The sequence below is a fragment of the Mixophyes fleayi genome, chromosome 6 (assembly GCF_038048845.1).
Source record: "Mixophyes fleayi isolate aMixFle1 chromosome 6, aMixFle1.hap1, whole genome shotgun sequence".
NCBI classification, from domain to species: domain Eukaryota; kingdom Metazoa; phylum Chordata; class Amphibia; order Anura; family Limnodynastidae; genus Mixophyes; species Mixophyes fleayi.
In genome coordinates, this window is record NC_134407.1 from 102,602,851 (window position 1) to 102,620,508 (window position 17,658).

Sequence of the window (17,658 nt, forward strand, 5' to 3'; positions counted from 1 at the left end):
GAAGAGGGGGGGCAGTGTGCTGGATGGGGCACATTATGAAGCAAGGGGGGACAGTGTGCTGGATAGTGGACATTTTGATGCAAGGGGGGGTCAGTGTGCTCCAGGGGGGGACATGGTCATCAGGGGGGCAGTGTGCTGCGGGGATGAGGACATGGTGCTGCAGGGGAGAGGACATGGTGCTGCGGGGGGGCATGGTCAAGCAAGGGGGCAGTGTGCTGCAGGGGGGTACATGGTCAAGCAGGGGGGTAGTGTGCTGCAGGGGGGGACATGGTCAAGCAGGAGGGGCAGTGTGCTGCAGGGGGAATATGGTCATGCAGGAGGGGCAGTGTGCTGCAGGGGGAACATGGTCAAGCAGGGGGGCAGTGTGCTGCAGGGGGTGACATGGTCAAGCAGCGGGGGGCAGTGTGCTGCAGGGGGGACATGGTCAAGCAGGGGGGGTAGTGTGCTTCAGGGGGGGACATGGTCAAGCAGGAGGGGCAGTGTGCTGCAGGGGGGGGGCATGGTCAAGCAGGAGGGGCTGTGTGCTGCAGGGGGGACATGGTCAAGCAGGAGGGGCAGTGTGCTGCAGGGGGGACATGGTCAAGCAGGGGGGCAGTGGGCTGCAGGGGGGTACATGGTCAAGCAGAGGGCGTGGTGTGCTGCGGGGGGACATTGTAAAGGGGGGACGGGGCACTGTGAGGGGGCATGGTCAAGCAGGGGGGGGCAGTGTGCTGCAGGGGGAGCAGTGTGATAGGTAATTCTCAAAAGTTTTTGATCCCACATCTAACACTTGATTACTTCCCCTATAGTAATCCTGTGCCCCTGGACAGCAGTGGAGTCTGGACAGCGTTCTACATAAAACATCACTGCATCCAGACCGCTGGAGGAGGTAAGGCTCATCTTTTTTTTTTTTAGAACAAAAGTGAAGTGTGTGAGGGTCTGGGAAGTGGGTATTTGGTGTGTCGTGGCAGGAGGGGGGGTTAGTTTGAAATTTTGCCTAGGGTGCCGAGAAACCTTGCACCGGCCCTGGGCAGGATACATCAATATACAAAGTTCAAAGAACCATGAACTGTCAAAAAGGTCAAAGTCATAGTTCAAATGATGCAGAGACACCGAAGCCCCTATCCTCTACTTCTTTTCACCTCTCTTTTTACGGCTCTTAGAGAGATGCTGGAAATGGATTGAAGCAAAAGACAATTTCATGGTTGGGGTAACTGGGGGTAAAGAAGATGATTTAGGAGAAGTGCTGGAGGTAGGATTGGTGAGTGGTGGAGAAAATTCTTCAACCACAGCATCCATAAAAAGTTGAAAGCTTGAGAGAATGAGATCTCTAGTTTCAATAAGAGAATTTGCCCATTTCAACGCTCTCCCTTTAAAATTGTATAGCAAGAAAAGGACTTGCTTGTATTGGTTGTTCAAAAGTTTTTGTATGGAGGGAAAATAGTCTAAGCAGAACTTTACAAGTGCAAAAAATTATCCTATGTCCCCATTGAAGGTAGGTGGTGGGTATTCAAAAACACAAGAGCAGTCAGCAGTCCTGGCGACTTCAGATGATGGGGTAATGGGAACATTGGGGAGGGATTTGGACTGAGAACAAGGATCCCCGACTTGGACGGTAGGAAGACTCACTAATTTTTCTTTAGAAGAAGTGAGCAAGTTTGGCTCGGGCTGAGCATATGTATCTGGGGACTCGGGCAGAACCACATTAATTGGCAATATCTCTGGAGCGGACTGGAGGGACGGGGCCCTCTCTGGAGTTGACTGGAGGGACGGGGCCCTCTCTGGAGTTGACAATGTCTCCCGAGCAGGAGACGGAGGCTGGCACCTTGGAGCAGGAGACGGAGGCTGGCACCACGGAGCAGGTGGCTGAAAGAATAAGGAGGAGACTAAACTGGAGACAGTTCTATAGAATGTCGTGGTCTACGGAGTGGACAGTCTTGTAAAAAATGTACATCGCTGGAGCAGTAAAGACATAGTTTATTGGTCTTTCTGCTCCATTGCTCTTCTTCGGACAGGTGGGGCCGTGGAGCACCTAAGAACCTGGTGTTTGCTACACTATGGCTCCTTGTTGCTTGCAAACCTGTAGAAACATTAGTGAGAGGTGCTGCTTGCACAGATACATTTGGTTGTTCACTGGGTGGATCCAATTCTGGGCAAATATATCTTGCTTCCACTTTCATACTAGGTACAGATTCTGGAGAATGTAATGCAGTGATGACTTTCTCCCTGAAAAAATAATTTGTTACTCCAGAACTGGTATTGGAGCATCAAGTATCTGCAATGGAGACTGGAAGTTGTTTAAGTACCTTACTAAGCAAAGAAGAAACTTGAGAAATTTGAGATCAGGAGCCAGGGAACAGGACATCTGAACAAGAGAGTAGACCATAAGCTCAATCAGGATAAGACATGGGAACAGGTACAGCAACACAGGAAATGCAACAGGTGATCTGGCAAAGGTTGGTGGGACAGGCAGGCCTTTATAGGCCAGAAGCAGGTGTTTGAGCTTCCAGGAATAACGAGGCAGGTCTGGCAGATGAGAGAGAAGTCTGAGTACCACAGTGGCCACTTTGGTGGAACATGGTACTACAGGTAGGATACATCAATATACAAAGGTCCAACAAAGGTCCTGGCAGACAGGAGCTGCAGGATGCAGATCATGACAGGATCACAGACGAGGAATGGGAGTAAGATGCCAGAAATAGTGAGAACCTACTCATCACAAACAGTAACAACATCTTGGGTAAGAAAGGGTCAGGCTTCAGCGACAGAGCTTTGCAAAGCAGCATGATGGACATCTATCATCTTAATGTCTCTTCTGTTGACTCAGTTGAGACCTGTTTTCCACGCAGCCACTGATTAAATTCTTAAATATGCTGCATACATAACTGATCTGCTCTGTGGTAGCCCTCCATTCAATTGATTGGTTATATCCCATTGTAATAGCAGCCATTGAGAATTGAAGAGGAAAAATATCCAATTATAATTACTTCAAAATACTCCTTGGCAACTTATTTTTTCTGAGACCACTTGCGAAGTTACTCAAATTCACACAGTTTGAAGAAGAGCAGCTATAATAGAAAATAGTATAAGAAAAATGTGAGATTTAAATAATTATTCCAACAGCTCTTAAAATTTACTATTTTTAATATCCTCTTCCAATTGTCATTAGAGATCATACATTTCCATCTATATCTAACTATCCATTGTATCATAAATGATATTAAACTGTAAATAACCAAAGTCAATCCCTTCTTAATCAAATTCAAGTGAATTATTGTTTCAAAAACAGTAGGCGGTGAAGGGCATACATTTCATTAGCATATATATTAACAATATGGTTATAAATATTTAGTGCTCACTAACACTTTAAATTAACATTTAATGTCTTTATATGATAATTATAATTTCCATAATAGTTTCCTTTGAGCAGATACAAAATACTTGACATAGTAAAGCCCACTAGATTTGACCAATGCTGCACAATATGTATCTTATGATGCATGATCTAAAGCAAAAAAAGGCTAACACGTATGAATAATATGCAAGAAGCTCTGTTTACAATCTCTCATAAGGTTACATTTCTCTTTCTGATAAATAAGGTACATTGACAAATTCCCCCAGCACACTGCTATAGCCAGCAACAGATCTGCTATTTCTACTGTAGATAAAAATGCAAAAGTCTCAGTTGCACACATTTGCAAATGTATGTTGAAGCCACCCACCACGCCAAGGTGCTTTTGCTAATAGGGTGGTCCTACTCTAAACAGTGAGAGACCCATATATTTGGGCCATACATATGTGTTTTTAAATTGAGAGCTAACTTACCAAAGAGGTACCCCAGAGACCTCCAAATAGCAATCCAATGTCAGTACTCCCCCTCAGCTACTGACACCAACATGCCTCTCAGACAAATAAAGGGCTGGTAGTTGCTCAAATCAATTTATAGGCTATAACAGGTGCATGAAAGGGTGGGGTTATCCTAAATAAGGTACATTTACAGCATATTCTGTAACAGCAATGCATTTACTGTAGTCCGTTGCAACAGTTTAAACTTTTATTATATAAACCAAGTCATACATTTTACAATGTACAGTTTTAACTTTTTTTTGACCATGTCAACCCAACATTGAAGCCCATATGGTCCACAAGTGAGTTGACCTGCCTGATCAAATCAAACTAGATTTGACTGGATGTCAGAAAACAAAACCAGAGTGTATGTGGCCTTTGTATTATCAGAATTAATATGTTGTTTGCAGTGTGGTTGTTTCAAACCCTTAACAACCAAATCTCTCAATGTTATGGCACTCTGTGATCATGCCACACCCAGTGGTGGGATTCAGCCAGTTCTCATCGGTTCGCCAGAACCGATACCTAATTTGAGTCTCGGTTCAGCGAACCGGTGACTAGAGCATGAGTCCGCCATTACATTGGTGGGGAGAATCAGGCAGACTCCTTAAAAAAAAAAATTAAAAAAAAATTCACCTCCCCACGGCATTGGCGCCTCCTCCTCTCTGTACGTCCGCTCTGAATGTCGGGCGTGATGTCATCACGTCATGCCTGACATTCCGTGAGGAGCGGCGCAGAGAGGAGTCTTCTAGCAAGCAAGAAGAAGAAGAAGAAGAAGAAGACAGCAGAAGACAAGACAAGAAGAGAAGAAAAGAAAGAAGGAAGCCAATAGATAAGGTAAGTGAAGGAACGGAGCAAGGGAAGCAAAGGAAGGCAGCATGATAGTATTCTTGAGAATGCAGCCACGATCTTAATATGATCTGGGGCATTTTACTTTGGCCTAACATAATCTGGGGGCATTTTACTCTGGCCTAATATGATCCGGGGGCATTTTACTGTGGCCTAATATGATCTGGGGACATTTTACTGTGGCCTAATATGATCTGGGGACATTTTACTGTGGCCTAATATGATCTGGGGACATTTTACTGTGGCCTAATATGATCTGGGGGCATTTTACTGTGGCCTAATATGATCTGGTGGCATTTTACTGTGGCCTAATTTGATCTGGGAGCATTTTACTCTGGCCTAATATGAAATGGGGGCATTTTACTCTGGCCTAATATGATCTGGGGGCAGTTTACTCTGGCCTAACATGAACTGTGGGCATTTACATTTACATCCTACAGTGAAAAGATGGTTAAGGATAAATTACACAGCCGTTGATGCTCGGATAAAAGCAAAGAAATTTGCAAGTGGGGGCGCCAATCAAGAAGCAATATGGAAATATCTTAAATAGCAGATTTTTGTCAGGTAAGGTATTCTTTAATATTTTTTCTTTTGTTATAACAATGTAGTTTTGGGTATCTCTTTTATTGTTCTTATTTGAGTATTAAATGCATGAAATATTAGAGTAGCTTTCGGTATATATTTTTGTATACTTTAAATGGTCATTAGGGCAGAAAACTGGTTGTTAATTTATTTGAATCCCACCACTGCCCATATGGCCATATTAACTTGCCCTATGCTGATCAAAGATGATGACATAATAGGCATTATTGGCAACTATAACATGGTGCAGCTTACCTATTATTAAATAAAGGCTAAAGAATGCTGTCAGATTCCAGTAAAATGAACAATTCCTAAATAAATAAAAAAACTAAAGAGGAGGGATGGTAAATCAGTTGTGTCAAGTGATTCTTTACTAGTTTAGAGTAATGAAGGAACTAGCATTACTATTCATACTGAGGGATATTTCTCAAAATTGGTGCACAGGAATGAGTTGCTGTAACCATAGCCACACTAATGAGATGTGCGTTATTTTTTTGGACCATAAAAATGACATCTGTTGAAATGGATTACATCATCTTTTTGTGTCTGCTTAAATATACAACATTGATATTCTACATTTACAAGTGTAAAGTTGTGTTTGTCTACTGTTGTGGTTATGCAAATGCATAAATTTCTAATTGAAACAGTAACTGTAGAACTGGCTAGCCTATATTAAATGAAGTTACAGGTTTTGTGTCATCTTTGTTTTATGCACAATTGAGTTATACATTCAAAGATAGGTGTACCAATCCATGTGCTGTATGTGTTGTATGAGTATGTACAATATTATCAGTGATGGATTAAGATTATCCAACGCTCCAGCCCCTGACACACCTTATGCCTTTCAGTAGTCACATACTGTATGACCCCTCTACTCTCCCTTTGTCACATATGACCTCCCCCACTCTTCCTTCCATTGAGACATATCATTGAGCTAGCTGAACCATCAAGGAGGAGAAGTGGATAAGTCCCCTGCCCTAACTGGCTGTGCACCATTTCGGACTACCTAGGCTTGCAGAATGGGAACTGAGCATATCAGTTGAGGGGATTGTCCCTGTTGTCAGTAGCAGGACCTTTAATATGGTAAATAGTCCATGGGGAATGGCCAGCCATAATTACTGGCTAGACCAAGACCACTGGCCTCTACCACCATTGCAAGTAACAAAGAAAGTTTAAAAACAGAAAGGAAAATAAAACCCCACAAATAAGTCAAAATAAGTGGCAAATGGGCCACAAACCATGAACCCTCCATTGCCCTTGGTGACTCTAAAAAATACCACTATCATGGGGACAAAACCCTACATGTTTAGTTCTCGAACTTTATCAGGGGTATAATTTGTCCTCACAAAGGTTATTATATGAACCAATCATATGTCACTTCCTTACTTTTAATTACTTTTAATTACTCCATTGCTGTTACTTTTCATTAATTGACTAATCAGATACTATGAATCTATTTGCACAGTGCTCCATAAATATATTTTCCCAATAAACAATTGTATATAAATGTTAATTGTGTTGTTATCAGGTAGGCATAAAGAAATCTATATCTAAATCTACTCGTAGTTAAGGTATCCATCTCAATACTTTCTCATACCTCTAAAAATAAATACAATAATGTATATAAACAATACAATAACTTTTCTTAAAGTAACAATCCATATACACTTCCAATAAATCCTTTTGAGACCCAACACCATACTATTCCTCAAGTGTTAATAGTTACACACTTACCAAAAATATATACACATAAGCACCTATTATTTCTATTGTATTGTAAACTGATGACTTTAAATTTAACTTAATTTTTCAGGTTGGGCTGCACTCGAAGGTTCATTCAACGCTTTAAAAGTAAGACATCACATGTGAGTACAAAACAACTTAATGAAACCTACATGCCTTCTCTCTTGTTATCAGCTTCTGGACCTATAACATCTTGTATGTGTTATTAAGATTTTGCAGTGTTACAGAGAACAATAACAAAACAAGTAAAAATAGGAAACAAAAATTAATATTACTTAAGCAAATCAATATTTTAGGAGATCACAACTATTGGGCTCCACACCAGATCAAATTAAGGATATCATATACATAAGAGAAAAGAAAACAGTACAGTGGAGTCAAGTATGCATATTTCACATCAAACAATAAACATTGGTTTAAAATAAGGGGTGCCATTTTCCACAACATAACATGACATTCATAGCAGCATATATGTATTGACAAGATATGTTCATATTTGATTTTGCAGTTCCTGCTGGTGTAAACAAAACACATTGACCGGTGTCACACACTTATGGAGGCTAGCTCTGTCCGTGGTCACCCAAGATCTCAAAAAAATTACTTTAGCCAGCAAGCATACTTTTATAATATTCTGACATAATGTGTATCCTACCCACTTATTCAGGGTGTGGCAAAGAGGGTCACAGGTAAGCACGTCCTCTATATACATTATGGCAACGTAAAACCCCTGTATTTTCAGGCACTCCCACAAAAGAGTCAAAAAAGATCCCACTTCACAGTCACACTTGAGTCAACCTGGTCTTGGTATCCTTCTTGAACTTAAAAGAGTGGAGATTTACACACACACACACACACACACACACACACACACACACACACACACACACACGGCAGAGTACAGCAGTTTGAGGCAGGTAGTGAAATTGGTACCAAGTGACATAACCATTGCCTCATCATAACCATGTGTGGTCTGCAAATGAATTAACGGACACCTAATATTAGTGTTGTAGCATAGGAACATCCATGTGGAGATAGCTGAAGACAGTTGGTTACACAAGATAGTACAGAAGAGGAAGAAATATAGATTTGGTTGTCATCATGCCCCAAGAGAAGAAGTATACAATGACAACAGTAAAAGGGCCAAGAACAGAGCCTTGTGGGACCCAAACAGATAGTGGGAGTGAAAAAGAGGATAAGCCAGAGGTGGGAACACTAAAGGAACGTTTCGATAGGTAGGAAGTGAACCAGGAACTGTGTCACAAAGGCTAATGGAGTGAAGGGTGTGTAGAAGAGGGTGATCAACAGTGTGAAAAGCAGCAGAAAGGTGCAGGAGAATGAGTATGGAGTAATGATGATGATGATGATGACCTTTAGACTTTGCAGTAAGTAGATCATTGATCACTTTTGTGAGAGTAGATGTCCCAACCAGTAGGGTCAGAGGAGTGCCCGTACAGTCTGCTCACGTTGGTACTACTTCTTAGAAGGCGCGGAGTCTAATGGAGAGGGAGGTTTTCGCCAGAGGCTCCAGCAAAGGAGTTTGAACTCCGCAGCTCCAAGAACACAGGTCGTGTTTCTCCTAGGAGCTGATGAGCGAAACTGTAATGAGAACCGAGACTATAACTGAGGATGCCATGGATGAGAAGTATCTGAATAGTTGAGAGACTAGGAGACGGTCCCCCAGGGAAACAGTAGGGCTGATATACTGGGAGCCAGGATCAGGAGAGCTGTAGGCTGGTTACACAGGAAGCAGGTAGCGATGGTCAGCAGAGCGATTACCACAAGGATAGTGGAGTAGACACAGAGGCTGTGATGATCTGCGGATTGATGTGCTGGAGACTCAGAGAACAGGTGGCAATAAACTGCAGAGCGTTTACCACAAGCATAGTGGAGTAGACACAGAGGCTGTGATGATCAGCGGATTGTCGCGCTGGAGACTCAGAGAACAGGTAGCAGTCAAGAGCCAGGGAACAGGACGTCTGAACAGGAGGAGAGACCTGAAGACCTGGCAACTAACACAGGTAAGAGGCATGCTTAAATAGTGAAGTCTTGCATCTGATTGACTGAAAGGAATGAATGGGGAGATTGCCGGTTCACGCATGCTCAGATCAGCTGAGATGATGGCGCTCCACCAGGAGAGCCGCGGTGTCCGTTCTGGAGCAGTACAACTGCCAGAAAGAGAGTGAGTAATAGCGGGGAGTCCGTCGATCAGTGGGTCTGATGTGTGACAGTACCCCCCCCCCCACCTGTTTAAAGGTGGATACTGAACACCTAACAATGGGCTTGTTAGGGTTTCTGGAATGGAATCTCTTCACCAGGATGGGATCATAAACGTCAGAAGAATCAATTCACGTGTGTTCAGGACCAAAGCCCTTCCAATCCACAAGATACTTAAGCCAGATCCTGGACAATAAGATTTCTCGTGGCAAGCTTATCTGAAATTCTTCACAATGTGTAGCAGGAAGAGGTGCTGGAAATGACCTAATGGGAGAGAACTGATTAATGATGAGAGGTTTGAGTAAGGACATGTGAAAGGTGTTGGAAATCCATGGAGCAGCAGGCAACTTCAATTTTACCAAAGCATGATTGATGACTTGAAGTATCTTGAATGGACCGTTAAATCGGGGTGCAAACTTCATGCATGGCACTCTAAGTCGGAAGTTCTTAGTGGACAGCCACACCTTATCGCCAATTTTTAAATGAGGAATGGTCCGACGTTTCTTATCGGCAAAATGTTTGTACCGGGGAGGAAGATTTCCAGAAACATTTAAGAGTTTGGGCCCAGATGGAGACAAACTCTGATGTGCCTTATTAACCACAGGCATCTGGGTGGGTCAGAGGGAAGCAAACCTAGGAAGGTTCGGATGTTGCCCTTGAGTAATAAAAAATGGAGTAGAAGAGGTAGATTCGTGGAAAAGGTTATTGTGTGCAAATTCTGCCCACGGCAGGAGATCAGACAAGTTGTCTTGAGAGGCTGAAGAATAGATTGAATAAACGTCTCCAATTCCTGGTTCACTCACTCAGTTTGTCCGTTAGATTGCGGGTAATAGGATGAAGACAAGTTGAGTTGAATATTAAGAAGTTTGCACAGGGATCTCCATAATTTGGGCGTAAATTGAACTCCTCAGTTAGATACAATCTCCAAGGGACACCCGTGTAGACAAAAATTTTCCTTCACAAATAACCGGGCCAGCTGGCAGCCAAGGGTAGACCAATAAGAGGTACAAAGTAAGCCATTTTAGAAAAGCGGTCTACGACTACCCAGACGGTGTTGAACCCTTTACTTGAAGGGAGATCTGTAATAAAGTCCATGGAGATGTATAGTCAAGGCCTGGTAGGTAGAGGCAAAGGGACTAGAGGACCAGCTAGTCTTACATGAGTAGTCTTTTACTGTGCACAGTGATTGCAGGCAGTTACAAACTGTTTTGTATCGGTACAAAGGGGAGGCCACCAGTAATTTCTGGAAATGAGCTGTCTTTCTTCGGATTCCAGCATAACCAGTGAAGCTCGAAGGCATGATATCATTGGAGTAATTTCTTCTGAAGAGTCTGAGGAACACAAGTTTTCTCAGGCGGTGGCGTAGGTGAAAAGGAAACTGATGTGGCCAACAGACAGGATCTAGAATAGGGCGCAACAAAAGTTCTGCTGGTTCGGATTCATGGGAAAAGACTTGAGAAAGGGCGTCAATCTTCTTATTTTGAGAACTCGGTTTAAAGGTGATGTGCAGGTTGAAGCGGGAGAAAAAGAGGGACCTGGCGTACCTGACTAGGATTTAAGTACTGGACTGTGTGGAGATAGAGCAGATTCTTGTGATCGATAATGATGTTAACCGGAAACTGTGAACCCTCCATTCAGTTTCCAGGTACCTCCATTCAGATAGAGCGAGTTTCATAGCTAAGAGCTCCTTATCACCAATAGCATAGTTTTTCTCTGCTGGTAAAAGTTTCTGAGAAAAGAAGATACAAGGATGGAACTTTTTCTCTGGTGGGAAATACTGTGAGAGCACAGCACCTACTCCGACCGTCGAGGCATCAACCTCAACAAGGAAGGGCAGAGAGGGGTTAGGTTGTCTGAGAATAGGAACTGTTGAGAAAGCCTTCTTAAGGATATTGAATGCTTCAATAGCATCTGGAGGCCAAGTTCTTGTTTCAGCTCCCTTTCGAGTGAGTGCCACGATTGGGGCTACAAGAGTGGCATATCCTCGTATAAATTGACGATAATAATTGGCGAACCCTAGAAGACGCTGTATAGCTTTAAGTTCAATTAAAAGGGGCCAATCCAGGACAGCCTGAACTTTATCTGGGTCCATCTGTAAGCAGTAGCCCAAGACGCTGTATCCCAGGAAGGTCGTCTGGGAAGTCTCAAAAGAGCATTTCTTGAGCTTACAGAATAGATGATTTCTTCGCAGACGGGTAAGTACCTCAGGTATTTGGAGATGAGGAGTAGTTAGATCTCAGGAGAATATCAAAATATCATCTAGGTACACCACTACACAGGAGTAAAGTAAATTCCTAAAGATCTCGTTCACGAAGCTCTGAAATACTGCTGGGGCATTACATAGCCCAAAGGGCATTACTAGGTACTCATAGCGACCATCCCTTGTATTGAAAGCTGCCTTCCATTTGTCCCCCTTACGAATACAGATTAAATTGTAGGCTCCTCGGAGATCTAGCCTGGTGAAAATCTGTGCTCCTTTTATGCGGACGAAAAGAGTGGAATAGGGTACCAATTCTTGACTGTGTTGGCATTTAAACTCCTATAATCAATGCCAGCATGTAAAGTCCCATCCTTCTTCTTCACAAAGTAAAACCCTGCACCTTCTTGGGTAGGTTGAAGGTCGAATGCAGCAGCGCAGAAGGTTTTCTTTCACATATTCAGCCATAGCTTGGGTCTCGGTTATGGATAACGGGTACACCCGACTTCTGGGAGGTGTTTTACCCGGTTGGAGGTCAAGCACGATGAGGTGGCAGGATCTCGGAATGGACTTTATCGAAGACATTGGAGAAGGGTTTGAGATGAGGAGGCAGGAGTATCCCAGGATCTACAGACTGAGTTGAAGCAGCCAGTAGGGTTTTGACCTGGACCAAGCAGCGGGAACGGCAGGAAGCTCCTCCCCAAGCCAAAATCTGAGAGGAAGACCAGTCAATATGAGGAGAATGCCGTTGGAGCCAGGGAAGGCCCAGAATAATTTGACTAGTGACCTGGGAGAGAATAAGGAAGGAGATGGTTCTGTTAGCAATACGATTGCCATCAATAGCAGTGATGGTAATGGGCTGAGGCAGACGTTCAGTAGGTATTGATAAGTTCTTGACTATAGTGGAGGAAATGAAATTCCCTGCAGCCCCTGAATCCAAAACGGCATAGGAATTGAACGGGACTGAGGATCCATGAATGGTCACACGACGAGAACACACAGAAGTTTTTTGAAAATTTGGAGAGGATTTTGATGTCCCCAGCCTGACCTCTCCAGAGCAGGTTAGGGCTTGGCGTTTTCCTGATGTTTAGGACATGAGACTATAAGATGACCGGACTCACCACAGTAGATGCAGAGATTATTGGTAATTCTTCTCTGCCTCTCTTCAGGAGAAAGTCTGGAGCGACCCAGTTGCATAGGTTCCTCAGGAGTGCTGGGTGGCCGGAACCAGAGAGCCAGTTTGATCGCGGACTGTCGGGTAGTGACTTTCCCGAAAGCGGGTGTCCACTTGATGGCAGAGAGAAATCAGAGTATCAAGGGAGGTAGGTAATTCCTGGGAAGCGAGGACATCCCTTAAACGGTCTGAGAGACCTTGCCGGAAAATAGCGACCAGGGCTTTGTTGTTCTATTGGAGTTCTGATGAAAGAGTACGGAATTGTATTACGTATTGAGAAACAGACTGAGAATCCTGGCGAAGTCTGAGGATACTTGAAGCTGCTGATAACACCCGGCCTTGTTCATCAAAGATTTTCCGGAAGACCGAAATAAAGGCTTTGCTATCCCAGAGAATGGGGTCATCTTTTTCCCAAAGAGGAGACGCCCACGCCAGAGCCTGTCCAGGCGTAGAGAAATAAGGAAGCTATCCTTCGGGCCGTCCGGAACCCTGACAATTCTGCTCATCTAGACAATCTTCAGTTGTTTCGTGATCTCTCCCTGACAACCATCAATTAAAGACGATCTTTTAAACAGATTACAGCTGCCCTACAAGCTCATGATTTTCCGTATCAATGGGGTTTTCCAGTCAAGCATTTGGTTCATCGAGAAGGTTCCACATACGTTGGTCTGAAACTCCTGGCTGAATGGAAGATGTCCCCTCCTGCGGGTCCTGAGCTACAGCACAAACCTCTTTTTTCAGATTGGGCTCAAGTCTCAAGAGACTAATCACTATTATGTTTCTCTCCAGGTCTATCCATGCTCCTGACTTGACCTGGTTTGCTCTGCCTGTTTATTAAACCATGTTTCTGGGGTCTGTTGGATTGACAATATATTCAATATTTTGTATACACTAGATATGGTCCAGATCTCCCGTATTACCTGCTTTGTCCCTCCTGCGGGTGTTGGGGGTGTGGGTTGATTTCTCCTACCCTCCTCCCTAGTGAAGGGGGGGGGTCGAGCTGTAGCTCTCTAGGTGGGCTTGTGAGTTTTGGCAGGTTATTTTTTGTTATAATGTTTTAGTTGCTATTTCTATGCAATAGTATACTATTTTTTTTCTCCCTTTACATTCCAAAAGTTCCACTTTTATTTGTTGAAATGGGAATGTTTATATACTTTTAGGTTAAATATTGCTTCTCTCCATTGACTGTATTACATATGTTCAATGTTAACTCGTCACATGGGTGGGGCCCCCACATGTAACCCATTTTGCCACTTCCTCTCCTCTGTGGAAAATGCTCTAACCCTATTCCTCGGGCTAGTTTTGTTTGTCCCCCTTTATTTTTCTTTATCTCCCCTCCTCCCACCCCTTCCCTCCTCCAATGGTTGCTCGTGAGAATCACCTTTTTGATCGATTACTTTCATAGCCATCTCTGTGATATACTGAATCCATAGTTAAATTTTTCTCTCTGAATGTTAGGGGTCTGAATTCTCCTAACAAACGCAGGCTAGCACTTACAATATTCCACAAATGCAGAGCAGGCGTAGTAGCTCTACAGGAAACCCATTTTTCTTCCCACTCCCCCCTCCTGAGTTTTGTGACTCTAGAATCCCCACAGTTTACTCTGCCAGTGGCCCTTTCAAGAGAAATGCGATCTCCATTTTATTTAGCACACATGTCGGTTTTTCCCTACAGACGAAGATAGAAGATAAATCTGGTAATTACTTGATTCTTGTGGGGCTACTGGACGAGAAAAAAGTAACTATTGTCTCATATGTCCCTAACTCCCACCAGATCTCCTTCCTAAAATTACTATGTAAGGAGATGTCCAGAGTCCAACAGGGCCATTTGATCATAATGTGACATTTTAATTTAACTCTCGATTCTAAATTGGATAAATCACAAACCTTGACCTCAAGTAGCACAAGGACCAACTTGGGACCCTCATTTGCATTCCGCAAATTACTGTCGGAATATGACCTCTATGATATATGGCAGGTTTTTTCACCAGGGGCCAGGCAATACACTTACCACTCAGCTGTTCATAATTCTTATTCCAGGATTGACATGATTATGACTAATAAGTGGACCTTACAGCACAACGGTTTGGTAAAAATTTGCCAATTACATGGTCTGACTACACCCATGTTGACTGGTCCTGGGACCTCCACCAAACTAGGATTTCCCCTAGGCCTTGGAGAATGCCTTCATACCTTCTCTCCTCCCTTGAACAGAGATCTGCTCTCACGGAGGCCCTATTGCTTTACACCCAGACTAATAGTCCAGAAGATACGTCCTTATCTACACATTGGTGTGCCTTAAAAGCAGATCTCAGGGATAAAGCTATAGAAATAGGCACCCACATGAAAAAACAATATCTTAATCTTCAAAAAAAACACTTGAGTCTCAACTAGCTACCCTAGAGGCTCAAAACCAGTCACACTCCTATAAATTTCTATAGAAGGAATTGAACAATGTAAGGAAACAACTAAACACCCTTTTTATTTCCCGCATGAATACTGCCTTAACTAAATTACGTAAAAAATTCTATGTTCCAGGGAATAGGGCAAGTAGGTTGTTAGCTTGTAGGTTAAGAGGGAAACAGGCTCGCAATAGAATTAAAGCTCTCCACGATTCTCGAACTACGAAATCTCATAACCCCGCTGAGATTGCAACTCTTTGTGGATTATTACACTAAACTATATAACCTGAGTGATGATAGCAGCACTCCCCAACCTACTCCTGATTTAATTTCTGCCTTTTTGGCTCATTAAAATCTCCCCATCTTAGATAATGATAGCCTGACATCTCTTAACCTCCCTTTTTCTCATCAAGAAGTGGAAGCAGTCATAAAAAGTCTCCCGAAAGATAAGGCCCCTGGTCCGGACGGATTCACTAATACCTTCTAGTCCACCTTCCCGGAAACCCTTGTTCCTCTTCTCACCTCTCTATGAAATAGTGTGATGGAAGGAGGCAGCTTCCCGGCAGAAATGCTGGAATCCCAGCTTATCACGATCCCGAAACCGGGTAAAGACCCCTCAGATTACAAAAATTATAAGCCCATAGCCCTATTGAGGTCCGACCTGAAGATTTTTGCCAAACTCCTAGCTACTCAACGAAACCTTTCCTTTCCTTTCTCACCTTATCCACCCGGACCAGGTAGGTTTGATTTCGGTCCGTCAGGCATCTGATAACACTAGACATATCTTGAATGTGCTGGACTCTATACAGTCTACCCCAGACAAACTGGTACTGCTCTCCATAGACATGGAGAAAGCCTTTGATAGGCTCCACTGACTTTATTTGTGGGAGTCTGAGTCAAATTTAGTTTCCAAGGCAATATTCTCCACTCAATATTTACATTATACCAGGATCCAACAGCTAGGATTTTTAGTAACGGTTTCCTGCCCTCCTCCTCTCCATCTTTAATGGAACTCGACAGGGGTGTCCTCTGTCCCCCCTTATTGTTTGCCCTTGCCATTGAACCCCTGGCCCAAACAATACGTTCTGCACCTGACGTTCCAAGGATCACGCTTTACTCAACTTCCCATAAATGATGCTTGTTTGCAGATGATGTATTTCTATTTGTCACCAGCCCGGAGACCTCGTTGGTGGCATTGTAACTCATCTTAGATCGATATAGTGCTGCTTCTTTTTATAAATTGAATGTCACTAAATCAGAAGCATTGCCTGTTAATATCCTCCCTCTTCCTTGCATCTTTGCAGCAAAGGTTTCCTTTTGTGTGGGTTCAGAAATCCATACCATATCTGGGTATCCAGGTTACCACTAAGATTGCTGATATCTTTGAAGCCAATTATTCCCCATTACTCCAACATCTGTCGTTACTAACTAAGAACTGGATCAACTACAAGGTTTCCTAGCTGGGCCCCTCCTGGCTTACCAACGTATGACTCTCCCCAAGCAACGGGGAGGATTGGCACTTCCCAACCTAGTCCTATACCAAGAGTCTTGTATTTTAACTTACCTTAGAGATTGGTTCCTCTCTCTTAATGCAAAGCCAGATCTAGAATGGGGCTCCTATTCGACCTTTCCCTTAGTAGACCTGGGGGTAAATGTATGAACCTCCGGATTCTTCAACTCCGGCGAGTTCAGCGTCAACAACAATGGGGGGGGGGGATTTACTATTTACTATTTACTTTACTTCACACCACATATCTAAGTGCATAAATCACACAGAGATGCACGTTTAATTGGTTAACAGATTATACCTCACCCCGGCCAGGCTCCATGTTATATGGCCCACCCAGACAAAATTATGCTGGCGTCAATGCGACCAAACAGCCAATATATTTCATGTCCTTTGGGCATGTCTTATCATACATCCTCTCTGGCTAGAGGTCTTTGATTTTTGTTCTTCTGTTATGGGTGGTCCTATCGACATGGATCCAGTCCTGGCACTACTTCATTTATTTCCCTCTTCTGTTTCTAAACATGACAGGGGCCATATCCTGATAGCAACCAGAGCAGTGATAGCATAAAACTGGAAGGTTGCTACTCCCCCTACGCTATCTAGAATCATTTCTAAAATTCAGCATAGTTTCGAGATGGAGCCGATCGATATGCCTTATTCTACCTCCGCTTCGACCCCCATCATGAAGTGGCTAAAGTGGCACATATATGTTACAAAAGGAGCCGGAGCGTCTGGTAGACCTCCTACCCCCTCTCCTACCCATTCACCACAAGCTCTACTTGAAGTCCCACAGGTCAATTAGTAGGTTAATGGTTCCATTTTCTCCCATCGGAAGGTTACTACTTCCTCATTTGGCTATGCTATGTCTATTCTTGTTACTCAGGTCAAATAATGTTTTTTCTTTAAAACTGTTTATTTTCATTAGCATATTATGTTATGTTACAATACTCATTGAGCAACTATTTCCCCTCCCTCCTTGTGGGGGGACTCTGTGGATCCCACCTCCCCCCTTCCCCTGTTAATTGTTTAACTCCCTTTTCTATGTTCTGTACCCCATATCTATGCAAAAATATTGTTCAATAAAAGCTTCATTGATGATAAAACATGATTACTAAGTACAATATTAGTAGCACACAATTGGTTTTCTAAGACATCCATGCGTA

The 17,658-nt window shown here is 43.3% G+C and overlaps 1 protein-coding gene across 1 annotated transcript in view; it reads left to right on the top strand.

Moving 5' to 3' along the window:
- The window catches only part of LOC142095347 (heparan-alpha-glucosaminide N-acetyltransferase-like), a 589,712-nt gene that overhangs the window by 94,728 nt on the left and 477,326 nt on the right, over nt 1-17,658 (top strand). The window contains exons 6-8 of the mRNA XM_075178300.1: nt 10,489-10,575; nt 12,580-12,732; nt 14,624-14,672. Coding sequence (XP_075034401.1) covers nt 10,489-10,575; nt 12,580-12,732; nt 14,624-14,672 — 289 coding nt within the window. The remainder of the gene's footprint in view (nt 1-10,488; nt 10,576-12,579; nt 12,733-14,623; nt 14,673-17,658) is intronic.